We start from the raw sequence: 27,589 nt of genomic DNA, 5'->3' as shown, positions 1-27,589 counted from the left end.
AGTTCAGGTGTAAGGAACCTCTGCTGCCGTGGATAGAGCCCCGTTCAGATCAATCCATATTTGAATAATATATCCTTACAAAGTTGGAGAAATTCGCTACCATGGGCATACTTGGAATTAACTATCTCTTTGCCAAGACTCGCGCTCTACCTTAACCGCGGATTTTCTGATTCTCGAGTTTAGTTGTTTGTTTCTCTTCATAATCGTGTGCGCACCTCTAGCCCTTCTTCTCTCTGCTTTGGTAATAGCTGCATCGAATATCTAAAGTTACAATGAAACTTCAGCCGTTTTACAATTAACTGTTTTCTTTTTCTTTGGTGTTGCATAAAGTATCTCTTTAGTTTTGCCTAGAAACCGTATTGTATACTACTCTTGGCAGCCTACTTTATTTTATTATTCTTTGATAGGTCAATCATGTTATGTAAGTGTTTTAATTGAGCATGGTCTTAAAAAAAAAGAGGTTTCGAAATATCAGAAGAAAAATTAGTTCTGAATTACCGCTGCTTCGGCTTTCTATTCCGTGTGGCAAAAGTGAAACCTAGATTTCCTTTGTTTTACTTCGGGCGGGATATCAAAACTAATATCAGTCACGGAAAGGCACAAGAGCTGCTACGTGGAATTTCTTTACAATTATTTTCACCAATATCAGGCTACTTTTCCCCTCTAATACCACTTTCCCAAATTTAACAAAGCAATATCCTTTTTAGCTCAATCTTAGAACGATATACTATGTTTTTGGATATTTTAGATCGAAGGTTCCTTCCCCACTCAATTTTCCAAATCGTCTCATCTCAGACACTTGTCCCAGAGCGAGTCAAACATTAGTCGCTCAATTGCAAGTCTGCTAAAATACATTCCCAGGGAAAGCACCAATTCCTTAGCAGATAGAGAATAAAGAGAGTTTTAGCTGCTCTATTTATTGTTGGTACATCTAGATTGGAGGCCAGACTCAGGGCAATGCTTAGGGTTTCATTCTTGATTCCCACGAAAAGCACCCAGAATTGCCCGCAAATGGAAAGAGCTTAATCAACGTAATTTGCCTGTAATTTGCCATGGGGTGATTGTAAAGGAGGATGGAAAGTATAAAAGGACCATGGTTTGGGTAAAGAGGTCGGCTGCGTAATCAACTCGTCCATTAGCCTCCGTTAATTTCTTGATTCTTACCTCTGCTCTTAACAACATCACAATGGCATTCAAAATTCAACTCCTGGTTGCATGCGCTATGGCCTTGTTCGTCAACGCCCAATCTTATAATGAAGAGTGCAAAACATGGTACGTTTCCCTGACGGACAATTCAAAGGGCTGTGATCAGAGCTGCAAATGGACAATGCCGCTGAAGGACACTACCGCCTTCGTCGAATGTCTCAAGAATAAATACGCGACCTCAGGCGTTTGTATGTCGACTCTGCCAAGTTGCTTTGGAGACACTAGGTGCAACTCGAACGTCGCCCTCTGCCAGGACACATGCGACCGGTTTGCCAGAGAGTGCGGTGCGTATGCTGTGTCATCCACTCAGTTTATCAATAAGTGCTATCAGTAATCGAATGAAGAAAACATACGCTTAAACCCGAGTCATTGCTCCGCCTATGTTCCATGGTTCCGGTTTTCCAAATCATTTTTTGATTAATATGTATAAATAAACGATTTATTGTCGATTTCCACTTCAACTGATGCATTGCTCCATATTGTTTCGCCCTTAAAGGGTTCACGTTTGACAGCTTCATTATTGTTCGAATATTGAATCTTCTGTATTCAAATTTCATTCTTTTTTTCTTGGGGTAATCATCCAATTGAAAAACGCGGAGTTTCCCCAGATCCTTACTCTGCCTCTTCATCAATCCAAATTAGCATAACTTATAGTGATAAACCTTTTAAGTGACATAAGTGTATCACTAGCTGGGTGGATACTATGTGCTCGTAGAGCTCTAGGATCAGTTATTTTGTCTCAGCATTTCAAGATTCATCCCCATCCATTTTACACTTGTAGCAGAGCGTTCTCTCGGGATCCTCTGAAAAATTATCTCGCTTCCCATGTCTGACTCATGTTGACGCTCGAAACTGAAGTGCACTAGATCGTTTGGAACTCCTTTACCATTGGTACTTGCCCCTATTATGGAATCCGCGAATAAACATGATATATCCTCGTCATTTTCAAGAACAGGCTCCACATAAAATCTCTGCGTTATCGACAAAAATCACGGGCAAAGGATGCCACCTGTTATTTAGATTCACAGGCCATTTGTGAAATTCAATGGTTCTCATACCTTATTGTCCACATCGGCTTCATCCGGAACGAGAAGGACTTGAAACCGGTTGTTCACAGTGATGTTATAATACACAAAATTCAAATCCACTTCGCCACGCAGAGTGTTTTTGTTCTTGTTAAGCTCGACCGTCAATGTCCCATTGCAAATATTTATCTCTTTCATTACTGTACATTCATCCGTCGCGCCCGCGTACTTGCCTACATAGCGAGTCTTAGCATAGGCAGCAAACTTTCCTCTAATTGCAGGAAGAATTTTTTCCATTATTTCAGTGGCCACCAGAATGGGGCGCTTCTCTCCTCCCACCTGTAATGATTATTCAAAATATCATTCTGTTTCCAATGCAAACGAGAGAGGCTACAATTACCAGAACCACGATCCCCAACTTCAATTGTTTGTGGAATAAAATAATGGATTTGTATCCGGGTACACTGCCTGACTTGGAGACCATCCATCCAGTCTCAATCGAGGGGCGTAAAAGCTCGAAAGTCATTCCGAACGCAGTTTCCCCATCAGGGAGTATGGTTTGCGCGCGAGTCCATTCATCGATAGAGTAGGGTTGAAGACCAAGCTGGTCGGTTAGAAAAGCTTTAGCAAATTTGGTGATATCGTGAAGTGTTGTATACATAGAACCTTCAAAACAAGAGTATAAACTCAAGTAAAAACCCAGATATGCAAATATTAAAACTTATACCAGAGGGATTTCCGTATCCAACGTTAAAAAGCTTGCTAGAATCCCCGTAAGGATTCGGGGCGAAATTGTCGACGAGATCAGGAGTTGCAAGCGTGCCCGTCGAGTTCATTCCTAACCTATTGAAAACATATGTCTTCAAACATTCGCCCCATTCATTCCCGCATACTCGCTCAAGAGCATGGCCCAGCAATGAGATTCCTAAATTCGAGTAAGCAGGTGTATCGCTGTATAACGGACGGAGCAGCTCCGAATTAGAGAGATATTCCAAAACTTGTTCCTCAGTATATTTTTTGCAATCTGGTTCGGGACAATGTTCTCGTGGAAGTCCCGCGGCGTGGCTAGCCAACATTCTCAGTGTGGGCAACGCGAACCCTCCATAATAAGGGTCTCGAATTTTGAAGCTGGGGATGTATTTATTTAGTTTATCCTCCAGTGAAATTTTCCCTTCATCTCGCATAAGCATCATGAGTAGCCCCACAAAGGTTTTCGTTATGCTACCTATGAGATAGTAGGAATTTTCTGGTCCGTAAGTCAAGAGAGTATTCTGACCCTGAACCAAGGAAACAGAGAGAGATTTAACGCTTGAATCAGATTCAAATCTTAGAATCAATTTCTTAATGTCATGTAGCGCTGCTTGTAGAGGAGGTTCATGTAGCGAAGATGACGGAGGGGGAATATATGGCAGAGGGAAAGGGCACACATTAGTTTCATGTGTAGCAGACGTGAAAGGAAACTGGGAGGGCACCGCAGCAACAGCTGAGAATGCAATTAAAAGTAGGATTAACATCATTATAGGATGATTGGGGCAAACGATAGCCTGAAAACACATTACTTAGGAAATACATAGAGTAAAGCCAAAATCGGTTTCGATGATGAAATATGAATAATTCCGAGTTAGAGTTTAGATAATGGTATATTTCCTATGAAGAACTAATTCTTCTTTTTTGGTCGTATCTTAATATCCTTCTAATAAATAAAGTAGTATGCGTTAAAATGCTATATATTTAGTACCAATTATTTAGCATGGAAGCCATATAGCACCGGGGGAAAGATGTACCTTGGACATTTCTTTATCTGTCAATTTTCTAGTTATTTCAGACATCGTTAGGCTCAATGTGTGGGAAAAAAAAAATATTAAAGAGCGGATAACACCGAGTTCAGATTAGAGACAATAAGTACCCTCTCTATACAATAGAAGAGAATACAAAGCCTCAAGCTACGGGTAAGAATTAAGAGTTCTAATAATAGCATGGCATTTTCTTTCAAGATTAGGATAGCGTGAAACCACGAAAGTATATCACAAGTGAAGAAAATAATGTCGAGTGGAATAGGCTAAGCGCTACAGTTCTTGTCTTACTTCAGCAAGATCTTTTTGACAAATTCGGGTGGTAAGCGTTCCCTAAAAACATTCAATTTGGGAAGTCCGAATACTTTAGACAGCCACTCCGACATTGATGGAAAGACGGGTATTGTAGTTAAAATAGCAACATTCTTGCTGAAAATATCCAGAAAATAATAGCAGTTTTACCCGATCATTTACATAGATCCTAATCATACACACTTGTTGAACACCAATTTTGACTCTCCACTAGTTAAATTGAGCACGCATGCCTATATATAAATCGCTCCGGATATCTCTCTCGAACAAAAGAGTAGCCTAGGAGGAATCGCACCACAATATGAAACCCAAAGTCCTCCTTTGCCTTCTCGTGGCAATTATTACCTTAGCCTCCAACAGCAGCGTTTACCCTGTCGATGCAGCTGATGGCGATGGCATCGCAAATTTTCAAGCTGCAGTTGATGAGATACCCATCACTACAGACTACTATAACCTTAATGAAAATGAATACGGCGCACTTCGCCAACTGGTGAAGCTTGCATTCATAGCAAATTGTCGCAATATAACCGCACCGTTTGCATGTCCTGCCGAGTGCTCTGATTTTTCGGGAATGCAGCTAGAGAAGAAATGGTTAACAGAAAAGTTCGACTCTCGCGGATTCATCGGTCGGGACTCGAAGGAGAAAATCATCGTAGTTTCATGGGGTGGTACTAACACTCTAAGAAATCTCATACAAGATATTAAAGCATTTCCGGTATTATACCCATTGGAATCTTTGAGTTTTTTGAAAATGTTATATGACCTATTTTTTTACTTCATTGTCTTAGGTCGATTATCCTCACTCTAAAGGCGCAAAAGTGCACTATGGCTTTTTCGAAACTTATAATGACGCTCGTGATATAGTGATGAATACCATTACAACACTTATCCAGGAGCATCCTGACCATTCGGTTCTTGTACTGGGACACAGCCTTGGCGGCGCACTAGCGACTTACAACGTTATCGATCTGCGCAAACAATTTCCCAATCTTAACTTACGACTAAATACTTTTGGTGAGCCACGAGCCGGCGATCAGAATTTTGTTAAATTCTATGAATCACTTGGTATCAAAACAAAGCGCATCGTCGAAAATACCGACCCAGTGCCACAGGCAACCAAAACCAAAGACGGGTGGCGGCATTTCGGCGTAGAGATTTGGCATAACGGTCAAAAGACAGTACAGTGTTTGCAAGATGAGGATCCTAAATGTTCTAATTCGGTTACCAAGTTCGACTTGGAAGATCATGTCAACTACTTGGGAGTGAAGATGATATGCGATATGTTCCATAGTTAACGTTTCTATTATTAAGGCTGCATTGTATATATAGTTTTCAATTTTGCATGGTAGCACCTGTATTCAAAGAATTCCGAGTAGTCATATATCTTTTGTGCATAGATTATCTTTATTCACTATTGTAACATTGGAGTATAGTCGACAAATTTGCGAGAGTGCCTGGTGAAAAAAATTATTACAGAAAAAAGAAACAGTTTAATTGTTCTTTAATCGACTACATTAATAAAAGGCACTACCATTCTATATACTTTGATAGTTTTTTTCTCAAAAATCAGTTGCTTCCAGAGTTGGATGAACCTGTAAAATAGCATACTCCCTTTCAAGGCATAACTGGAAGTTGTTTTATGATTGCATTGCATTGTGCTATGATCTTCGTAAGAGATTTGACAATGTCATATTCGACGTTATATCAACCATTTTTGAGAATGCAGACCAATTCCAAGCCCATCGAATAAATGTGAATATATTGTAATTACGAGCATTTCAGAATATCGCTTTTCCAATATTAAGAAATTGAATATAATAAAAATTTCATGAAATGAAATTGCATCATGCACAGATTAACAAAAACTAGTTGTTTATACGTTTAAGTTGCAGATAACAATTTTCGAAGTTGGAGAATTTTGAGAAATTAATCGGAAAAAGCTTTACAAAAAGTATAGCAAGAAGAGCAAAAATACCAAAAAATCCTTCAAAACACCCTACAATTGAACTACAATACACGAAGATTCGAGTAGGAATTCAACTTGAACTCGCAATATGTATACATAATTTGCCAAGTTGACTAGGACGGGCTTAAAGACTCCACGATTTTCCTGTATCATATACAATCCCGTCTTGACGTACAAGTAGAATTGGAACCTTATCGTCTCGGACACTTTTCCGCGAGGTTTTTATGTCTTTTGGCTCAAGGCAGTTCTCCCATTTTTGTGTATGCTGATTTAATGGCAAAGAATCCCATTCATTTTTTTTCTCCGGAAGCCGGCACATCACCTGGCCCTCTTGATTCCTGAACTCGCTAGTAACGCGCTGCTCACCAAAATATATCTTTAGCCCTTCAGTAAGGAGATTTTCGCCATGAAGTACGAGACAGCTCTCACTCATACTAGCGAGACTATCAATTCTAGGGACGGGGTTAAGATTGTAGTAAACCGGATACTCAGTGGAGAGAGTAGAAAAGGTATATTCAACAGTTTCTAAAAAAGTGTTTCTTGTAAATATTCAAAATAAGCAATGAATAAGCAGTACTAACCAGTGGCAACAATGGTCCAAACACCCGGCTCTCCCACGTCCTCCACCCACCACCCCTTTTCTCTATCAAACGTTCTAGTTTCGATCTTCTTTTTTCTAACTCTATCTTCGATTTCACTCTCTTCTCTATTCATATGATTTGCAGTTGTATTCGGAGTGCCCGATCCCATACTCATTCCAATCCTCCTCAATTCATGCAAGCTCGCTAGACTATTGATACGTCGCGGATTGTAAGCCATTTGTGAGAAGGGTACTTTCAAACCAGGATTAGATGTGATGGCATCGGCTGAAATGCGACGTCTGCGAGGTGAAGGGGGACTATCATCAGTGAACGCTCTGGAATGCAAAGGGAGGTAGCCTGAATGTATCGAAATATCCCGAGCTTTCTTTGAAGTAGTAGATTTTTTATAGGACGTATCGAGCAGGTCACTACTAGTTAAGCTGATGAATTCTCCAAGAGTTGTGGTACAATCGGCTTGTGAAGATTCACCAGGCGATGGACTAGGCTCACTGTTACGCCGCTTATTTGAATATTGAAAAGTCTCGTTTTGAACTAGCGATTGGCTGCTAGGTTGAAGTGTTGTTTTTTCATACATCTTGCTGCCTCTAATGGCCCAAGTTCCCACTACACTCCCGTCGAGAAAAGAAAGGTACTTGCCTCTGTATCTATCTTCTCCAAAATCAATTGATGCGAACTGTAATGCTATCTTATGAAGTTGGGATACAGGGTCTCCGATCCCTGATAATAATTATTAACTATCGGTAAGCAATGCTATATATCGAATAACTGTTATGAGATTTATTTTCACCTTCAGCACCCTCCACCCAGCTGCCCTTTTCTACACGTCGCACAATAAATACCGGGCTGATTAATCCAGACTTTACGCACTGCAATACAATGCACTGGTTATAATGTATTATGCTTGATCTTTCACAATCCTCCTGGGCTGCAATCGAAAGAATATCTGTGCCACTAAGCAGGGCCGAAGAATTAGAAGTTTGTGCAGCTAATCGGTCGGAATCTACGATCCAGATTCGATACACGTCCCATATTCCGTGTTGGGCGGCAAACATGGTATCTCTCGATTCAGGGTGTGTTGAGGTAGTGAGTAATTTAGTAGTAACAGTTTGAGAACGATATCGATGATAGAGAGCTACAGTTGCACCATGGTGGATACACACTAATTAAAGTACAAAGATCTTTAGGATAAATATCAATTTGCTCGAAAAGAAAAAAAGTTTGAGTCAGTATTTACTCTCCATATTCTTGACACACTGCCGCTTCTTACTTGGCTTTGAAATCACCTTGATATCTCGGCTCGTGAATTCTCCTTTCATGATGGACGTTTCAACTTTGACTGCAAAATGTACTCGAGCGTCTTGTCTTCTTCTATCTTCTGGCCCAGCAGGAATATAAAGTTGCCTCGCGACACAGCGGCCTACAGTTTCTTCTTCTTTATTCTCAGGTTTTGAGAAAGCAATCCACTCTAAGTTCACGGGAGCCAACTCACACAGTCCGAGCCCCACATGTATCTTAAGCTGTTGAGGGTTTTTCGTCAATATTTTTCCACGTAGTAATACAATTGGTGGTGGGCAAAAGAAGCGCCGCTCATTCCCGTATGATTTTATTGCTACTTTTGGGGTCATGATGGCCACACGACTCACGTCTTTTAGACGAGTCAATGATACATACTCATTAACTACTTGATCCAGCTGCATGTCATTAAGCAACTTTGCGTCTGGGAAAGCATTCAAAGGAGTTGCCGTGGCAGAATTGTAGGGTGGGGGCTGGCAGGAAGAAATACCTTTTGAATGCAACTTGAAATTTTTATCCAATGAGGTAGTCTGTAGGGATAAACTGGAGGTGTTATGTTTTCCTTCGCTGTCAGAGTTGGATCCCTTCACGTCACAAATGGTGTTTATATTCCTCTCGATTTTTGGTGCATTCAAGAAATCTTGATTGGTAGTGTTAAACATGAACTCAGGCTCAATCACTTGAGGACACCTCAAAATGTTACTGCTATAGGAAAAGGAAAGTGACCATTCTGGTGGAAATATTCCTTGTTCTATTGCATTAAGTGCATTAGAAAATCCTGGTGAAAACATTGTGGGTGTTAGAGGTGTAGGCAGCTCGCTATTGGAGAAGTAGGCAATTGTGTTCGGGCCAGAGCATTGCAGCTCAGGAGTAAAAATGTTGAGAAAAGGATTGAGATTATACAAGTTGTTAAGGCGAAGTGAGTCTTGCCGCCTTTGGCGTGAATAGTTATAGGAAGTGCATTCCAATGACGAATTTTCCCGTTGGAGTTGGTCGGAGGCAAGTGTCACTGAAGACTCGCTGCAATTATTATCCCAAGTGTCCATTGCATCTTGCCAAGAAGAAGCTATTGATCCTTCCACTACGGTTTTACTATCTTCCGGTCGCTGATTGCAGAAGAATATTTCTCCTCCATTTCTCTCACCTTTTTTTTGACTCACAATATATTCAGAGAACTGGTTCATAATGACCTCTTCGTAATCCTTCAATATTAAATTGTCTGTAGTTTCTGAATATGGGTTATCCATTCCCTCAAAATCTTGCTGCTCTAGAGTAAAGTGACCTTCTAGTACCTCTTGCATATTAACAGATTCTTGCTCCATATTGGAATAGAAACGAACTGACTAGCGTGCCGCCGTGCTAATTTCGAGGAATAATACAATATATTAACAATGAAATTGAGTCAAATTCCAGAGTACTTGCATTGGGAATTTTTACAATTCGTCTTTTACTTATTAGTGCCAGACAATGGAGAGAGACAGTTGGAGAAGCAGAGTGGTTGCAAGGATTATAAGTGGAAAACACCATTAATTTATAAGCTGGTTCAATTAATAGTTACGCAATGGACATGGAAATAGCTCATTATAGTAAGCAATTGTGAACTGTATGCCGTAATAAGAATGGTGGCAAAAATAAAAGATAGTTAAAAGCGCAAAATGAGCTATCTATTATGGAGCAAATTTGCTCAAAGGAAAGAAAAAAAGAAATGGTTGGCTATATCAAAAGAAATGTACTACACCTTCAGAAGATTTACAGAGTTATTTTATAAAATGGGGAATGAAATGGAGAGAGCAGATAACTAGCACGCGCGCTTATTATTCGGAACCGAATTTGTTTAGAGGATATTTTCAACGGATTTCAGACAGATTCAGAGAATTTTACAATTCTCGATACTCGGCAAATAAAGAGATGAAAAAGAATGAAAAGCCACATCGTGCCCAATGCACTCCGTATTGAAGCAGACTAGCAGGATAAGAAATAGCTCTTTTTAGGAGGCGATAGGAGACTCGGACAAGTTGTTAATGCCATCTTTCTCGAACTGAGAAACCAATTCTTTGTGCAATCAAGATAAAAACACATTAGCTGGATTCTGAGCCCTCGACTATCTTTATAATAAACATATATAGAGAGTGTAGATATTTGATAAAATATACGGCGACTTTTTTAACGTTTGCCTTGTATCAATCTGTAATGCCTATTAGAGACTCGTGGTTAACTCTCAGTGTAAATCAAAGTTTCGTGCACAATAATGTATGTCGAATGAAGCTAAGTACCATATGAGTCAGAAATATTCAATCAAATCTATTAACAACTAGAAAGGCACCTTGTTCATAATATATATACAGAGAAAAAAATTGGTTAAAATATAGGTTATACATGTCATCTATTTTGTTCTTCTCTTTTTTTTCGAATCCAACTTGGTTCAGGTCCTTGCATGAATCGATTGAATTTTCCTACTCTTGATCTACTACTCTTTTTCATTGAAGTAGTGTTAAGATCCACTGGGATTAAAAGGTCGGTACGTTTTGCAAGATTAGTCAAATGTTGTTGTTGAGCCTATGGGTATAAATAGAAGGTCAGATTTAGATGGATGGAGATTATAGCTGAATACAAAACTACCTCTAAATTATCTAGCTGTGTCTCCGCGATCTTAATAAGAAAATCTACATCGGATGCTCGCTTATTATCCTTAAATTCTTGGCGAACACGGGTAGTAACTAGCGTTTGGCGGGTCGCGCTAGGCATCTTCTTACCTATCTTCATAATTTGAATATTATTAGTTTAAATTCGGTGGGCATTTCACGGAGGAAGAGGCGGTACTACTTGGAGTAATCGCTTATAAAGCGACAACACATATAGCCTGCGATCGTTCATGACGAAATATCAGCTAAACAAACATCTATTTCAATTATCCATTTTTGATATTCGAAAAATTTTAATTGCCGAATTTCTGATTATGTTAAAACGCGAGTATTTCGAGCTTTTCCCGAATTCCAAAATTCAATGCTATGTTACAAACATAACTCTGATTTATATAGCCGGCAATTGGCTGCAGAAAATGGGGCATTACAGCTTAGGCACCAAAACAGCATACAAGATGAAGTGGAGGTGGTCGGAATTCAAGCTATTAATAATTCAGTGAAGCCAAAAGCTGTAATAGAGATTGGCTCCGCTTGCTCTGTATCGAGAGTTTCAAGGGAACACAGTGAGAGACCACTAGATGAAAATAAAAACTCGACTAATTCCTTAATTTTTTCTGTTCATAAGAACAGCTGTTGCCACGTGAATAGCTGTAATTGTTTCGACTTTCATATATTCATTAATCTGCGTACTCTCGGGGATCTACAAATACTGCTTGCTGAATACCTCGATACCGCATCAGGGAAACATTACAGCGTACATCCACACTTTCGGCTTGCTCATCCTGCAATTAATAGTACAAAGAAGAGAATGAGAATCTTGCTCTTTGAATCTATGCTAAGTCATAAGTACGAGCCCGAAAGTACCAATATCAGTCTGGTAGATTCGCTAATTAATGAGGTGTCCCTTTCTCACAATCTTTTCCAATTCTTATTCCAAGTTTATCTCTCCCCGTGCTTTATCTACTTTCGGTATCCAAACCGGGCTCATATACAGCATTTGTTTAATACTTCCGGACTAGATCCGGCTTTCCTCTTTTCTGCCGTCGCCTGGGCTGCACAGCACGTCTACGAATCACATCCGGCTACTTCATATGATGGGGAATTACGTTCACTTTCTGAATATTGCTATGGCGAGGCCAAACGTCTTATTAGTGAAGTATTTGATGAGCCAACAATTTGGACTTGTCTTGCAGCTCTCAATCTTCATGTTTATCAACCAGTGCGATCCCGACTAGAGGATAGAAATCTTCTGTTGGGCCATGCAATTACGATGTCGAGACAGCTTGGAATCGACTGGGATAACCGTGGAGAAAGAGATCCGCTTTGGAGAGAAATAAAGCGAAGAATCTGGTGGGTATTATTTGAAGCTTGTCCTTAGCATTCCTGATTCTCACCTATGTTTTCCCGCTTAGGTGGACATTGTTCTACTGGGATATTGCAGCTGCGATGTATAGCGGGAATTCACGTATGCTTTATACACCGTGTAATTTATTTGAATCTCGACCCATTTCGTTTCCTCACGAGGACCAAGAAACCAAAGAGATACTTGTAAGTCATTTCTTTTTAGATTGAATTTAAATAGCTGAGCAAACTCCATTTGAATTCACCTCACAAAATTATAGGGTTACATGGTAGATACAGTTGAATGGTTTCTAATATTTATGAATATTCCCGAGCTTGACTGGACTGTGACAGAAAATGAGACGCTTGCGATGCTTATCAAAATAATTGACCTATTGAAACCTCTACTTCCTAGATTTCCCCCTTCTTTCTCAACTTATTCAGAAGATGATTTCTCCAGTCTTAACCATCTCTCATCTCCTTACCTCTTTTTTAAAACGATACAACTTGGAGCTTGGGCACAGAGGTGGTTCGACCTCCTTCAGCCTTCCTCTAAAAGTTCTTTCCCTTCAAGTAGAATTAATTCTCCATTAATGCGCGAGCTTTGTGCGTTGGCATTTTATGAATGCTCAAAGACAGCGCAGTGGATCTCATTAGCATTGGAGGAAGTCCATCTCCGTAAAGATAGTTGTAGATTTGCTGCACTAGGTTCCAATATTATTGCGTGTCGTATCCATGCCTATGTTATAATCCAACATCAGGAAACTTCAATCAAGCCCATTGCTATGTGCCACCTGATCAAAACTGAACGCATATTGAAATGTGAAGAGATTAATAGAAAAGGAATTGCGAAAATCCTGAGGAAAAAGATCAAGGAGATCTTTGAAGAACTAGAGAATACTCTGAAGGTGAAAATATTATGAGTGTGGTTGAGATTAATTTAATATCTCCTCTGTAAATACTTTTAAAGCATCACTATTGTTACCATTGTCATGTTTAGTATTTGCAACAACAACTAGCGAGAACATTGTTGCACTCTTTGGATTTTTTTTTTCAGGTATGCTTTGAAAGGAGTTATTTGTTACAATTCAGCGGTTATTGAGGAATTCAAATTCGATTTCACATTCCTAAATCTTATAGTCAATAAGATTTAGAAATAGGTGGAAAATGGAGGTGTATTCTCTACCCATTCTCTTCAGTTTTTAATGTTCTCATTTAAATATAAGCTACTACTATCAAGATCTGCACTAAAGAACGCTTCACCATGGCAAACGCCCAAAGCTTCGTCGTTGAAATTTCCTATTTGAAATGATAAGTACCGCATTCCAATGAAAAAGCAATAGATTCATTAAATAATAGTAATAATAATACAATGCTGATTTAAGATTATTGAAATCTGTTTTATTTTTCTTTAAAGATTAATCAAAAAATTAATAGTAATATTTGACCACAAAGATTACTTGATTGAATAAAGAAAGTAAAGTGAAATGTCCATAGAAAGTAAAAAAAAAAAAAAAAATAAAAATCAAAAGGCTTACAGTACTTCAAGCACATAGAGGACTCCAAATGAATCACATTCATATATTACAGATCATCATAATCAATATGAGAGTCTATACTTAAAAGGAACGAAAAGAGATAAAAAGGAGCGACTATTTTAACAATGATCTCCACAATCGTGGTGCCCGCCCTTGTAGTAGAATCCTTCGGGACCTTGCTTGGATAGGTTCGAGTTGTCGCCAGGACCAGAAGCCTTTGTGTTAGCGTTGCGGTTTTCGCTGTCTTGTGGGTTGGAGTTCACCATCGAGTTGATCAAGGAGAGGTGGTCAATGACGTCGGCATTGTTTAAGGTGTTGTCCAAGACACCACGACGCTGTAGGCTGTTCTTGTGACCCTTCTTAGGCTTCGTCGTTTTTTGCTGGGCCGATACGGAGTTGCTGACATTTCCAGATTCTTTGGTGTTAGCGTTTCTATTTTCCACCCCCCGCTTGTAATGGCCGCCCTTGTAATAGAATCCTTCGGGACCTTGCTTGGACAGATCAGAATTGTCACCGGGACCAGAAGCCTTTGTGTTTGCGTTGCGGTTCTCGCTGTCTTGTGGGTTGGAGTTCACCATTGAGTTGATTGCCTCGATGTGATCGATGATGTCGGCGTTGTTCAGGGTGTTATCCAAGAGACCACGACGCTGTAGGCTGTTCTTGTGACCCTTCTTAGGCTTTATAGTCTTCTGCTGGGCGTACACGGAATTGCCGACATTCCCAGTTTCCTTGGTGTTGGCATTTCTATTTTCTACGCCTCGCTTGTGGTGGCCTCCCTTGTAGTAGAATCCCTCGGGACCTTGCTTGGATAGGTTCGAGTTGTCGCCAGGACCAGAAGCCTTTGTGTTAGCGTTGCGGTTCTCGCTATCTTGTGGGTTGGAGTTCACCATCGAGTTGATCAAGGAGAGATGGTCAATGACGTCGGCATTGTTCAAGGTGTTATCCAAGACACCACGACGCCAGTGGTGGTGATGGCAATCATCATCATCACAGTGGCCTCCCTTGTAATAGATACCCTCACCACCCTGCTTGGAGAGGTTGGAGTTGTCACCAGGGCCAGAAGCCTTCGTGTTAGCGTTGCGGTTCTCGCTATCTTGTGGGTTGGAGTTCACCATCGAGTTAATCAAGGAAAGGTGATCAACGACATCGGCATTGTTCAGGGTGTTGTCCAAGACACCACGACGGTGTAGGCCGCGACGAAGTTTGTGCGAACGCTTGTGATGCTTCACATATGCTCCCTCAGGTCCCTGTTTCGAAAGATTTGAGAAGTCACCAGGACCATTAGCTTTCGTGTTTGCGTTAGAATTCTCGCTAGTCTGAGGGTTGGAGTTCACCATCGAATTGATGGCGGAGACATGATCCAAGACATGTGCCCCATTCAAGGTGTTATCGATAAGACCACGTTTGTGATGATGATGCTTCTTCTTCTTGTAAACTCCTTCTCCACTCTGCTTCGAAAGGTTTGAATTATCGCCAGGGCCATTAGCCTTAGTATTTGCATTGGAGTTCTCAGAGTGTTGAGGGTTCGATCCCTGCATAGAGTTGAAGAGTTTTAAATGGTCGACGATATGTGCCCCATTCACTGACTGATCAAGAAGGCCACGCTTGGACACAATGGTTGGAACTCCTTGAGCAACCGCCGCAAGACCGGCGATGGTCAACGCAATAAAAATAGGTGTTTTCATGTTAATTGGGAAGTTTTCTATGGGATGGTGGTGATGGTGGGGTTGTAGGAAGGGTTTAGAGAGAGAGGGTATCAAAGTGGTATTAAAAATGAAAAGGAATATATAAGATATTTTGCTCCAATGCTACCCCCTTATGTTTGTAGAATGCGAAGTAAGAAAAATGGAGTTTCCTATCAAAAATAAAACCGATGTCTTTAAATACCAAGGCAAAAGGTTTCGTCAAACATTCTTCATCGAGGTAGTATGCTTATTCTCTAACAACGAAGAATTTCCCTAAATTTTTCACTAGGAGATCCTGCTCATATATGGTAGAATGAAAAAATTTAACGGATTTGCAACGGAAGCAGAGTCCGTGATGAAGAATGCGAACAACTCGGACGCACATTCCAATACCAACTGTTCTCCTCATCCCCTGATTAAGGAGAAAAAGATCTCTTATATACTATCTGTATTTAAGAATTCCTTCTAATCGATTGGAATAGAATTGGCACTAGGAACGACAAATGAAAATCTGAAGAGTGAAGAAAAAATATATATATAATACCAAATAATACATAGTGTGAAGAAGATGAAAAAAAAAGCCTTATATATTGAATTTCAAAAATATAAAAATTAATATTAGAATAATTAATAGTAAAAAGAACGGATTAAGTGTTATATGTTCAAAATAAAAAATATTAAGTTATCTGCTTTGAGGACTCAATCTGCTGTCGCAATCCCTCGATCTCTCTTGCCATCTCTTCTTCTTCTCCTTTCAATTTTTGAATATATTCTAGTGCCTTGCTGAGAACCTCCCATTTGCTTGCTTTATGATTGCGATCAAATGGAAGCGAATTGCGCAGTTCATCAAATAAGTCTTTGATCTCTTTGCGGCGCTTTCGCTCTGCTAGCTTGTGGCTAATTCTAAGTTCAGGAGGACGAGAGTAAGGCGCTTCGGAGGAGAGGTGGCGACGCTCAATGGGCATGATTGAACGACGAGATTGATTGGTCCATGTGGGATGAGAGTGGTGCTGTGGTGTGAATCGCTGGGAAAGTGACGAGGATGTATCTAGCGGTGGGTTAAGAGGTAACTGCGAACGGTGATGGGGGTCGCTGAGGGGACGGAAAGGGGGGCTTGAGGGAACAGATAAGGAACTGGGCTGAGTATCAGGAAAGAATATGGGGCCTTGCGGTGGGGCATCTAGCGAATCAAAAACATGGACAATTCTAGACTAAAGTTGTTAGATAAAAAAAAATGCTTACAGTTTTCGGTGTTCTGTTTGTCCCTCAGTCTAGCGAACTCTCCTGTAGCAATGGAGTGTCGTCTCGCTTGGTACGCCTCACCCAAGCCAGGAAGTGATATTAAACTATTGGATGATTCGCCACGCGGCTCAAAAGAATGAGTAAGCACGGGAGGCGACGGCGGTCCGCCTCCAGATGTTTCCGAAGTATAAGAGCCACGCCGATTTGAGGCAGACGAGGATGCAAATGTCGAAATATAAGCATCTGTTTGAGAAAAGCGTCGGATTCCACTCGCAAGAAATGGATCAGCAGGCGGTGTTGTGAGATGGCCCGTTGGATCCGTAGAACCGCGACGGGAAAGTGCAGTATCGTTTGAGTGCAGAGAATCAAGAGGAGGAAGTATCCTTGGCTGCAAATGGTCTAAATTAGATGATGAAACCGAATAATTAATAACCCTTTTAGTCAGATATTATTTTCTTTGTGGAACCGGCGTTGGCCGAGAAAATTTGGGTAGACATACGGTTTTCAGAATTACCATGGCGATCTACGGTCACCAATGGGTGAACCGGTAAAGCGTCATGAGAACCACCAATGTTGAGCAGTTCATGCGGAGGGGGCAGTTGAGACATGGTGGATTTTTGCATGTTTCAAGATGATATGTACTCTGAAGTGTAAAACTGAGAAAATTAAGAAGAGTAAGCCGATCTAGTTTATCCTCGCTTCTCGCATTTATAAAGAATCAAGCGTATATCATTCATAGAGAAAAGAAGGGGGCGAAGGTTAATGTGAAAAGCTGCTAAGCGGAAAAACACTAGGAGAGTTTATGAAAACCATATGTTCTAGAGAGTTAAAAACCTGTTCCTGCTCCAATTTTCTTTCACTCGTGTTGCAGACACGTTTCAACGTGCCCGAACTGATGACGCAGAACAAGCGTCCAGACGGTCAAAAAGGGTCCCTGATTTTTGAACCTTGGAAAAAAAAAATAGCTTTGAGTTTTACCATCATTTTCATAAGAAAATATTTCCATCCTCTCTTTAATTCATCTCCATCGCACTCCTATTTGCTATTCTTATTATTATTTAGTGAACAATCTCAATATGATTAATGCAATTGATAATTTAATCACCAAGGGTCTTGACACGCTCCATAATGCCAGATTGCCCACTAAAGAAGAATTCGATGCACTACGCGATCGCTTGGCTTCAGCAGGACAAGCACATCTTCTTACCTTTTGGGACACTCTTAGCGATTCAGAGAAGCGTGCACTTTTTCACCAGCTCTCAGAATTGGATGTTGAGCGGTGTAACCGCATCTTTCAACTTGCAATCGAAGGTGCTGAACGTGCCTCTACAAGTGGCAAATGCAACCTAGAGCCTTTACCTGCAAGCGTCTTTGATTCTGTTTTGGAGGCTAGCTCAGAGCAGATCGACGAATGGAAACGCTTAGGCCTAGAGCTTATTGCGCGTGGAGAAGTCGGAGTAATATTAATGGCAGGAGGACAGGGTACTCGTCTCGGTTCTTCAGCCCCTAAGGGTTGCTATGACATCAATTTGCCGAGTAAAAAATCGCTTTTCCAGATTCAGGCCGAAAGAATTAGGCGACTGCAGGTATTGGCGGCAAGTCACGGTGGTGTGGAGGAGAGTTCAGTTGTAATTCCTTGGTATGTGATGACTAGTGGACCTACACGTGAAGCTACGGAGAAATTCTTTAAACATCACAATTATTTCGGCTTAAACGCGCAGAACGTACTCTTCTTTGATCAGGGTGATTTTACGATATTTATACTCGGTACAATGAAGCTCAAGCTATATGTGATTTTTTCTCTTGCTCTTTAGGGACCCTCCCTTGCTTTTCCATGGATGGTAAAATCCTGCTTGAAACCAAGAGCCAGCTTACGGCTGCCCCCGACGGCAATGGTGGAGTCTATGAGGCCCTTCGCAAACACAAAATCCTCGACTCCATGGATTCACGAGGTGTCAAATATCTTCATGCCTACTGCGTTGACAACTGTCTGGTACGAGTTGCAGATCCGGTCTTTGTCGGTTATTGCGTATCCAAAGGCGCAGACTGTGGCGCAAAGACGGTGCCTAAGTCATGCCCTACTGAGCCTGTCGGTGTAGTCTGCCTACGCAATGGTAAATTTGGTGTAGTGGAATATTCGGAGATTGACGCTGAGATTGCTGCTCGAACCAAGCCGAATGGCCAGCTTGCATTTGGTGCAGCCAACATCGCCAATCATTTCTATACGCTTGACTTTTTGCGAAGGATAAAAGACTTTGAATCTCAGCTTGAGTATCATGTTGCCAAAAAGAAGGTCAAATGCGTCGATGTATCTTCAGGAAACCAGTTAAATCCCACAACTCCAAATGCGCTGAAGATGGAGATGTTTGTTTTCGATGTGTTCCCCTTTACTGAGCGGATGGCCGTTCTGGAAGTGGAGAGGCAGGATGAATTTTCTCCATTAAAAAACGCCCCCGGATCGAATGTGGATTGTCCAGAGACATCTCGCCGCGATATTTTGCAACAGCATTTGCGGTTTGTGAACAAGGCAGGTGCGACAGTAGAGGGTGACGGTGATCTGGAGATATCCCCGTTGGTTACTTACTCAGGCGAAGGCTTGAGTCAGCTTCACGGTAAAACTATCAAAACGCCTGCTATTATTAACGATGTTGAGGATTTGAAAAAATTTTAAAAACCTGTTTGTCACGTCTCCATATCATTTACTAGAATCTTTCAATACTCTTTTCTGTTCAATCTTTCTGTTCTCGTTATTAGTAATATTTTGAAATGGGATTGCTAATATGAAATGCATCATCATACTCAACTGCATATTTATTTAACGAATCGGATAGCAGTTTCACATATTCACAGTACAAAATTTATCCATCTCAACGACGCACACCGCATATTCTCACATTCGTTTCATTCAATTTCCAGCATAATATGAAGCCTTATAGATATAATTTTTTTATCATATTTACGCCTAATATGACTTTTTATTTTCTTATCAAGAAAGGAACTCATTATTGAAAAAAGCCAAGTTTTCCAAAATGGTCGATTTGAATTTCTAGATATAGACAATCAACATTTGTTTAAGATTCACTTAATTTCCTAACCTACTACCGCGCTCTGGGACAGCTCAAGAGATCATCTAACACCTCTACATTCATTTATCCCTTCTTTTCGTCGAAAATCCAAAACATAATCATCCAGGATATGAGCTCAAAGCCACCCGCCTCAAATGGCCCCCAGCTCATGAATGTGGGGAGTGCACGCGTTCTTTGTTGCGCCGATGTGCGTGGCAACATATCGTTGCTGAATCAATTAGCAGAGGAGACGCGGGCAGATTATATTATTCACTGTGGAGATTTCGGATTCTATGGTATGGGAGGGAGAATTATAGAAATATTTTTTTGAAGTACAGAGAGATTTGACTCTCCTCCCCTTTCCTTTCTCTATTATACAATTCCAGAAAAGGCGAGCGTTGGGCGGATGAGTGATCGGTGAGTTGAAAACTTTCTTGCATTATCTAATTGTTTTCGTAAACTGATCCATCAGCTGTGATACTTTAGAACACTTAAGCATATCCTTCAATACAGCACTCTCATCCCTCCACACATCCGTGCCAGACTTAATAGCGCTACCCCCGATGATGCTCGTCGCACCATTTCTGAATCTAACACTCCATATCTCTCTGAATTCCCGCAATTTTTAGCTGGTGAAAAGCGACTACGTGTTCCTGTATACTGCGTGTGGGGTGCCTGCGAAGATGTTACAGTAGTTGAACGAATGAAGGCGGGTGAATACAAAGTGGAGAATTTGAATTTAATTGATGAAGGTGCATTGCTGGAAATTGGAGGAGTAGGATTGAGATTGTTCGGGTTGGGCGGCGCTTTTGTACCCCAAAAATTGTTTGACCACGGAGAAGGACACGGTAGCATTGCGGGCGGGTCCGGGACGATGTGGGTCACAGCATTACAGATAGGGGAACTGGTTGAGCAGGCTCAGCGTCTTTACAATCCTTCAGAAACTCGAATGCTAGTTACCCACGCGAGCCCTGGTCGCGAAGGGCTTATTGCCCAGTTGTCACTTGTCCTCCGCGCCGATTTCACTCTTTCGGCCAGCTTGCATTTTCGATATGGAATCTCCTATAACGAATTTTCCGTGCAGCCAGACCAGGATCACTTCCGCAACCGACTCATTCAGGCTCAGCGTACCATTTTGCAAGTGTGGGACCGTGTTAAATCTGAGGTCGAGTCCTCCATCACTGAGCGTCAGCGAGCTCTAATACAACACTTTATGACGGTTGTAAACAGGCTCCCACCAACGGGAAGAGATGGCACGGAGAAAGATGAGCAAGCGTTTAAAAACACATGGCACTTCAACATGCCGGACGCCGCTTTTGGTTGGTTGGCCTTGGAGGTAAGCAATGGGAGGATGGTCGCTGAGTCGAAAGCACAAGGATTCAATTTCTCGTATCGGAGAAAACCCAAAAAGGAGTCCACGTCCGCCTCTTGGAGAGGCGAGAATGCGCTTGGAGCACCAAGTGGTGGTGATGGCGACAACAAAGAGAGCTGGAGGGATAGTAGACGACAAAGCACGACCCATAACCAGTTCACCGTTTATATTTCAGGGTTATTGCATACTCCGGTTTCTGAGGAAGACATACGAGGCTTCTTTGGTCCCGTCGCTGCAGGCATCGGACGGGTTCGGCTACTTTATGATCGTCATTCGCAGCAACAGCGTGCATCGTGCTTTGTGGACTTTACAAATCAAGCCGCATTCGATGAGGCATTAAGGATGGATGGGCAGCGATTAGGAGAAAATACCTTAAATATCAAAAAAGCAGACCCCAATCGCGGTCTTGATGCAAGGCGTGGTGGTAGAGGAGGAGGCCGAAGTGGAAGTAGAGGCGGGCACCGTCCAAACCCCCCATCGAGACATTCGACAAGTTCCTCACTAACAGAGGGAAATAGGCGATAGATTAGTTTCTCCAACTTATTTTTTTACTATTTTTTGTTTATTTGATTTCTATGGGTGCCTAAAATTATATTAAGTTTAAAAGGGGATAAATCCTGAAGCATTGACCGATTGTTTTTTTCCTTCTCTTCTCCCACCCCTTTCTCTCTTTAATATACGCTTAACACTAAAAGCGACTTGCATAAAAATACGCATATAGGCATGATGTTAGTAAATTTGAAATATGTGCCAAACCTCAAATAACGAACCACTGGTTAAGTCATCACCTTTGCTTGGCTTATGCGAGTTGAACGATCAATTTCGCGGCTCACGAGTGATTTATTACGATGAACGGATGCAGCGAAAAATAAAAGATAAAAAAACTAAACAAAATTTGTACTACATATCAGAAAATGAAAATACAAATAAATAGAGCTCTCTCTTGAGAGAGATATATCCTTTGCTATATTAGACCCGGTGTTTTTCCCTTAAAATAGTGATAACTATTCATCTATTTCGTGTATATGGCCTAGATGTTGTAGAGACGTGAATTCAATCAACGAGATCCCATTGATCTATCCAATTCAATTTCCAATTCTCATTAATTGATAGATATATCAAGTTGAACTAAAACTCTATTGAAAATAGGTTGACGAATTGCTATAGAGAATCAATGATTTTATTATTGACAGCTTCAATTGAATTCATGTGTAAAAGGTTTCCAAGCATTTCTGCAATTGAAATACTAAAGAAATAATTATTAAGATGCAATGCTGATATAATTTCTTTTATCCTATCAAAGAGGAATCTAGGGAATCTATTCAAAGCCGTTTTACTGAAGCTTGCGCTCTACTTGATGATGATGGCACTGTTCCTCTTGCTGATTCCTTTCGTTATATACCTTGTAGCTAGCATGCTCTCCTATTCCATCGACACCCACAATTACCCCTGTATGCTTTTTGTTGTCATTATCGCGCCATTCGACGCGATCATTCACACGGCATTGGTAACCAGGGTCCATGGTGTTATGACTGTTCGATTTTCTCTGAAAAGTTTTGGATTAAAATAGTGTTGAGGAAACAGAGTGAAATGTATCATATATATATAGATTTTAAAGAAAACACCATAAACAAAGTCCTACTCTGTAACTTGCCATTAATTTACACGCCGATATGGGGCTTTCGATCTATTTTTTCCCAATACTGCTTTGTAGAGAATATAAAAGTGATCTGAATTAGAGGATCATGGTTTAGTGCATGAAATAAAGCCTGTATTCAATAGCAATTTTAGACTAGTGGCCTATTTCACCAGGTGAGAGACTGTTCTGGCGCCCAAAAACTTAACAAAATAACTAGTGTCATGCGCCAAGTCATTGCTCGGGTATTTCGTGAGATATTTTCTTAATCCGTTGTCAAGGCGCTCTCTCTTGGTCGTAGTAAATTCATCATTACCCCCTAAATACTTCGCAGTATCTCTAGTAAACTTCCAGCTGTAACCTAATTCTTCGAATTTATCTGGGTGTCCTTCACTTAAGGCACGTTATTTCTTTGATACACTGATATGCCATTAATAAAACTCATTGAGTTATCTAAGGTGGAATCCTTCCTAAAGCTCCGTTATATCGGACCATTCAAATATATTTCTTTCACAGTTGTTGTGGGATAGAAAATATTCACAACATAATCAGACGGTTTTTTAGTAATACTATCATACTAGAGTTTGTACTGAATTGCCAAAGGACATAAATAGTACATAATCATTGTCATTAAAGGACTCACTACCAGTGAAGTTTAGTGAGATGTTATTTTACAACTATTGACTGACAATTGAATATTCGAAGAAAAGGCCTTAAAAAACAATACCAAAATACAATATTCACAGCATTCTACTTCAATCTTATCCAAAGAAAAGAAAGCACCGTAAAGTCCTTTATTGGAGTTTGCGCTCCACCTGATGATGGTGGCATTGTTCCTCTTGTTGGGTTTTTTCGTTAAGGACCTTATAGCTAGCGTGTAGCCCAATTCCGTCGACTCCCACGATTACTCCAGTGTGCTTTTGATTATTATCGTCTCGCCATTCAACGCGATCGTTCACGCGGCATTGCTCTTCGTGGTCCATGGCAAATCGGCAAAGTAATAGACTTGTTTATAAATGCTAATATTGGGATGAAATTGGGCAAAAGTGCCAGAGTGATATGGTGAAGAGTGAAATAATAAGATTACAAGAAAGAATCTGTACCCATGGGTTATTCTCAAAATACATTTCAGGCATTCTCACGCCGTCAACGGCATTTTTTTTTTCCAATGCGCCCTCGTGGAGAAAGTGAGTAGTGTTTCACGTACGAAGGAAAATTTGAGTCGATACCCCTATTGGAAAGCTTCAAGAACGAGAGCTCGCGTTTTAAAGAGGTATTTTACCTTATTCTAGAAATTCAAGTTTGTAGACAAAGTATGTCTACCGTCTGCTTAAGATGGCCTTTGCAGCTTCAAGTTTGTTCCTATCTTTCGAAAGCCCAAGACTTCTTTGAATATGAAGAACAAAAGCCCATATTTACCCTATAAACGCTGCCTTCAGATTTTACATAATAATTCTGCGATTGATTGCTGGGGTTCTAAATTTAATTGAATCTCTCTCTATTAACTCTGCGATTATTAAATCTTAGTGTTTAAATATTCTAGAGATAATACAATATTGCTTAATATCATTTCACTATGGAATACCTTGCCAGCCTTCATAGTTGATAGGGGGAAGAGAAATAGCACCAATATGTAAGCAGTAACTAACTTACTGACATTAGATATGGAGAGGTCCGCAAAATTTTTGAAATTCATTGAATGTTTATTGTGAAGTTAAATTCACTTTATTGCATACAAAAACTGAAGAGTTTTTTTTTCATTGATTACACAAGAGGACGACATGCTGAAAGGCTTACTGAAGCTTGCGCTCAATGCGATTGTGCTGGACCTCCTGTTGCTGCTGATTTTGATCATCCCGAATGGTGTATCGAGCATTTTGTCCAGATCCTTGGACTTGTTGAATGGTGCCTTGGCGCTTTTGGTTGTTTTGCTGGTCCCTCCATTCAACACGGTCACCTTGTCTGTATTGTTGTTCCATGGTAGTTTTGCGTCGTTTAGTAAGAGATTAAGTTCCTTTTTTGTTGAATTGAAATTGATGAATTTTCATTTCGGGGACAGGTGCCTATTTATATGTTTGGAGAAGGCCCCGCGCCGATGTGTTGTTCTCATGCGCTCCGTTATTCTCACACGTTCGGCGGCGCTTTTTTTCTTAATGCGCCCCCCGTGGTGAGCAAAAAATGTCTCGTTTGAATGCAAAAGGCTGTATGAACCCCATGCGTGAGAGTATTTTGGGTACCTTTGAGAATGGGTCGGCGAATTTGCTAGTTTCCCATCGGGGGTGTAAAAGAACTGCGTGCATAAACAAAAACTAAAAAAAAGCAAAAGGCAGAGATTAAAGTAGCATAAGATGATGCCGAAGGAAAGCGAAAGATCGAGATGGAGTACTATCGTTTAGTTGAAAATATCGTAGGTGAGTAAGTGTTGCTGTCGTTTTGAGCCAGAGTAAATACCCTTAGGTATGCCAGATCGATAGATTGGCATATTTGTGAGCGTTTCTCCATAGTCAATTAATTGTATTATATTTTATGCGAATTTTATCTCGTTCCAGAAAACTCAAACTTGTGAGAATCTTAGAATCATACGAAATATTTTCTAAGTTCCGGGCTACTATTCATTACCGAGAGTAAAATCCGGTGCAATCAACGATCACGGAGATGAGGAGCTAAAAATGTCGCGATCCCGTAGTTGACCTTTCGAAATCCCCCAAAGATGCTATTGGCAATTTTTTGGCCGCGGGATGAGAAATAGACCAGGATATCAGTGACACCTGTCTTTAAGGGCATTGCCATCAAAAACACCGAATAATTTGCTGCTGTGTATCCATGTTCATTTTAAATTTCATATTCTAAATATAGTGCAAATGAAATTTGCGATTTGACACAATTCGGGGGGGGAAGGCTGCTCTCGATTTCACTGAAAATTGAGGATGGCCGAGTTGGCTTTAAGAACTAGTGGCACCACTGTGTTAGCATCTACCTGATGGATATTTGGATAAGATTATCAATCTTTTTTTTATCACACCCGCTTGAAAGGCAAAAATGCATACAATTAGGATTTAGTCTGCCTTGAATTTTTACGTGGCCGTATCTTGGCGGATTTTAAACATTTGATCGTCGGATTTTGGGGATAAATTTCCTATCGCCAAGAAAACTGCAAGAAGACAATAGTGTGGACAAAGTTAGATAGGAGGAGAGTCGAGCTTTCATGTTCATTTATTGCTCTTGATGGAATTAAACAAGTATTCAACCTGTGTTGTGTTCTTTAAGGGTGTGGTGTGAATATCGAAATCCAGGATAAATTGAGAACTGAGATTCATTCCCACATTTGAGTTGCGCCAAAGTTACTTAATATGTATACTTAGTGTTGTTGCTAGTGGCGACTAGAGAATGAGGAAAAAAGAACAAAGACTATACAGGGAATCCATTAAAAATTATAATTTAATTATCTTTTCTTTGGGGATATAATAAAATAATAGTTGCAGAGTGATATTATTCATTATTTGTAAATAGTATAATATATCCTTTTATTTCCCTGTTCCATTCATCAACTGTTTCCAAATACCTGATTTATCCCCCTTGAATTGGGGTTGTATTGCATCTGGTTGCTGAATCCTTTTTTTTTCTGATTGCAGCTACGATATGTGTGAAAATATGCAAAGGATTTACGCGTAAATCGAACTCTAACCCGTCATTTTGGGTTGGATGGTGTGGTCTAATTAGATACTTGATTTGGAAGAAATTCCATGTAATCGTGCGGGGTGAGGAGCGGAAGCTCTTTTGTTGTAAATGGGAGCCTATAATAATAGTCTTGTGTGTTGGATGTTATCAAGCGCAAATTATGGTCACTTTATTAATATACAAGAGCCGTATAATAATATATTCTTTTGAACTAAGTAGTAACGCAAGGCGGGTCAAAGCATGCCTAATTACTCTAGTTTGCGCTCAATGTTCGATTGCTGGCACTGCACATTCTGGTTGTCATTATCGTCACGGATCGTGTACTTGCACTGTTGCCCAGATCCCTGAACGTTTTGAATCACACCAGTGCGCTTTTGGTTATTGTGTTGTTGGCTGCGGAACTCAACACGATCGCCCTTATTATATTGTTGCTCCATAATTGATGAATTGATTAGTTCGATTTCGATTAACTTTTGAAGTGATACGAAGAGGAAGTAGAGGATCAATACAGTGCAAGGACAATATATAGAATTCGAGGGCTGCCATGCGTTACCCTTCACTCCGGTACACTCCACCACTTCTCACGCCTTCGATAAACGAACGGCAGCAGCCGTCTGTTTCTTATTTGAATCAAGAGTACCCAGGATCCTTTATGGGAGCAGAGTACTGTTTTGGATTGAGCCCTTCGATTTGGAAATTATTCTTGCTGGGCTCATTGCAACAGAGCGCCCGATGGATCCGGGTACTTCTCATTGCAGGGGTAAAAAAGAATGCTTCACGCCACCCAAAATTAAAAGATGAATGTCCTATTCAAAATTATCTACTCTCACTTTCACATGAGAATCAAAAAACGGATCTTTATTCCTTGATTCTATTAATACTCAATTTATAAATAGAAAAAATAAAAATAAAAAAAACTTGGCACTATCCTGGCAAAATAGATCCTTATGACTATCAAGGATTCTATTGAGGGCAGAAGAGCGTCTATCTTAAGTAAAAGTTCATTCAGGTCTTTTGTCAATTAGGCCACATTTCACACAATGCGCTTATTCTATTTAATAAAGCCATCTTCGCCTGAATCCTCTTGTCTATTATTATCAGCCCACCTCTAATTTTCCCACCGGAAAAATGGCATATCTCGGCTGTGCTGTGTACTGGATTTTTTGAATATCTAAAAGATGCTTGACTCTCCT

General features: G+C 40.5%; 12 protein-coding genes across 12 annotated transcripts; 5 read left to right on the top strand and 7 right to left on the bottom strand.

Annotated features, from left to right (window-relative positions):
- Positions 1 to 1,186: 1,186 nt before the first annotated feature.
- On the top strand, positions 1,187 to 1,540 carry VTP21DRAFT_11712 (uncharacterized protein; the record flags this gene model as incomplete). Its single annotated transcript, XM_069391187.1, has 1 exon — positions 1,187 to 1,540. The coding sequence occupies one exon, from the start codon at positions 1,187 to 1,189 to the stop codon at positions 1,538 to 1,540; it is 354 nt and encodes a 117-aa protein (XP_069252343.1).
- Positions 1,541 to 2,068: 528 nt separating this feature from the next.
- Positions 2,069 to 3,748, bottom strand: VTP21DRAFT_11711 (uncharacterized protein; the record flags this gene model as incomplete). Its single annotated transcript, XM_069391186.1, has 4 exons — positions 2,069 to 2,107; positions 2,265 to 2,570; positions 2,632 to 2,852; positions 2,959 to 3,748. 4 exons carry the CDS (start codon positions 3,746 to 3,748, stop codon positions 2,069 to 2,071), a joined length of 1,356 nt encoding a protein of 451 aa, XP_069252342.1.
- Positions 3,749 to 4,637: 889 nt separating this feature from the next.
- Positions 4,638 to 5,631, top strand: VTP21DRAFT_11710 (uncharacterized protein; the record flags this gene model as incomplete). Its single annotated transcript, XM_069391185.1, has 2 exons — positions 4,638 to 5,051; positions 5,125 to 5,631. The coding sequence occupies 2 exons, from the start codon at positions 4,638 to 4,640 to the stop codon at positions 5,629 to 5,631; spliced, it is 921 nt and encodes a 306-aa protein (XP_069252341.1).
- Positions 5,632 to 6,426: 795 nt separating this feature from the next.
- VTP21DRAFT_11709 (uncharacterized protein) lies at positions 6,427 to 9,519 on the bottom strand (the record flags this gene model as incomplete). Its single annotated transcript, XM_069391183.1, has 4 exons — positions 6,427 to 6,827; positions 6,884 to 7,621; positions 7,692 to 8,063; positions 8,139 to 9,519. 4 exons carry the CDS (start codon positions 9,517 to 9,519, stop codon positions 6,427 to 6,429), a joined length of 2,892 nt encoding a protein of 963 aa, XP_069252340.1.
- Positions 9,520 to 10,576: 1,057 nt separating this feature from the next.
- Positions 10,577 to 11,071, bottom strand: VTP21DRAFT_11708 (uncharacterized protein; the record flags this gene model as incomplete). Its single annotated transcript, XM_069391182.1, has 3 exons — positions 10,577 to 10,753; positions 10,817 to 10,954; positions 11,021 to 11,071. 3 exons carry the CDS (start codon positions 11,069 to 11,071, stop codon positions 10,577 to 10,579), a joined length of 366 nt encoding a protein of 121 aa, XP_069252339.1.
- A 576-nt stretch (positions 11,072 to 11,647) lies between these two features.
- On the top strand, positions 11,648 to 13,103 carry VTP21DRAFT_11707 (uncharacterized protein; the record flags this gene model as incomplete). Its single annotated transcript, XM_069391181.1, has 3 exons — positions 11,648 to 12,189; positions 12,252 to 12,387; positions 12,462 to 13,103. The coding sequence occupies 3 exons, from the start codon at positions 11,648 to 11,650 to the stop codon at positions 13,101 to 13,103; spliced, it is 1,320 nt and encodes a 439-aa protein (XP_069252338.1).
- A 734-nt stretch (positions 13,104 to 13,837) lies between these two features.
- On the bottom strand, positions 13,838 to 15,403 carry VTP21DRAFT_11706 (uncharacterized protein; the record flags this gene model as incomplete). Its single annotated transcript, XM_069391180.1, has 1 exon — positions 13,838 to 15,403. One exon carries the CDS (start codon positions 15,401 to 15,403, stop codon positions 13,838 to 13,840), a length of 1,566 nt encoding a protein of 521 aa, XP_069252337.1.
- Positions 15,404 to 16,080: 677 nt separating this feature from the next.
- Positions 16,081 to 17,268, bottom strand: VTP21DRAFT_11705 (uncharacterized protein; the record flags this gene model as incomplete). Its single annotated transcript, XM_069391179.1, has 3 exons — positions 16,081 to 16,583; positions 16,646 to 17,044; positions 17,145 to 17,268. The coding sequence occupies 3 exons, from the start codon at positions 17,266 to 17,268 to the stop codon at positions 16,081 to 16,083; spliced, it is 1,026 nt and encodes a 341-aa protein (XP_069252336.1).
- Positions 17,269 to 17,721: 453 nt separating this feature from the next.
- Positions 17,722 to 19,316, top strand: VTP21DRAFT_11704 (uncharacterized protein; the record flags this gene model as incomplete). The annotated part of the gene is made up of 2 exons (XM_069391178.1): positions 17,722 to 18,388; positions 18,460 to 19,316. The coding sequence occupies 2 exons, from the start codon at positions 17,722 to 17,724 to the stop codon at positions 19,314 to 19,316; spliced, it is 1,524 nt and encodes a 507-aa protein (XP_069252335.1).
- Positions 19,317 to 19,840: 524 nt separating this feature from the next.
- VTP21DRAFT_11703 (uncharacterized protein) lies at positions 19,841 to 21,607 on the top strand (the record flags this gene model as incomplete). The annotated part of the gene is made up of 3 exons (XM_069391177.1): positions 19,841 to 20,006; positions 20,097 to 20,127; positions 20,197 to 21,607. 3 exons carry the CDS (start codon positions 19,841 to 19,843, stop codon positions 21,605 to 21,607), a joined length of 1,608 nt encoding a protein of 535 aa, XP_069252334.1.
- Positions 21,608 to 23,512: 1,905 nt separating this feature from the next.
- Positions 23,513 to 24,697, bottom strand: VTP21DRAFT_11702 (uncharacterized protein; the record flags this gene model as incomplete). The annotated part of the gene is made up of 2 exons (XM_069391176.1): positions 23,513 to 23,723; positions 24,516 to 24,697. The coding sequence occupies 2 exons, from the start codon at positions 24,695 to 24,697 to the stop codon at positions 23,513 to 23,515; spliced, it is 393 nt and encodes a 130-aa protein (XP_069252333.1).
- A 1,733-nt stretch (positions 24,698 to 26,430) lies between these two features.
- VTP21DRAFT_11701 (uncharacterized protein) lies at positions 26,431 to 26,833 on the bottom strand (the record flags this gene model as incomplete). The annotated part of the gene is made up of 2 exons (XM_069391175.1): positions 26,431 to 26,563; positions 26,649 to 26,833. 2 exons carry the CDS (start codon positions 26,831 to 26,833, stop codon positions 26,431 to 26,433), a joined length of 318 nt encoding a protein of 105 aa, XP_069252332.1.
- Positions 26,834 to 27,589: the final 756 nt, after the last annotated feature.

Source organism: Calcarisporiella thermophila (genome assembly GCF_041956535.1).
Source record: "Calcarisporiella thermophila strain CBS 279.70 unplaced genomic scaffold VTP21scaffold_9, whole genome shotgun sequence".
NCBI classification, from domain to species: Eukaryota; Fungi; Calcarisporiellomycota; class Calcarisporiellomycetes; order Calcarisporiellales; family Calcarisporiellaceae; genus Calcarisporiella; species Calcarisporiella thermophila.
Note: the sequence above shows the minus strand (reverse complement) of the source record. Positions and strands in the feature narration are given on the sequence as shown.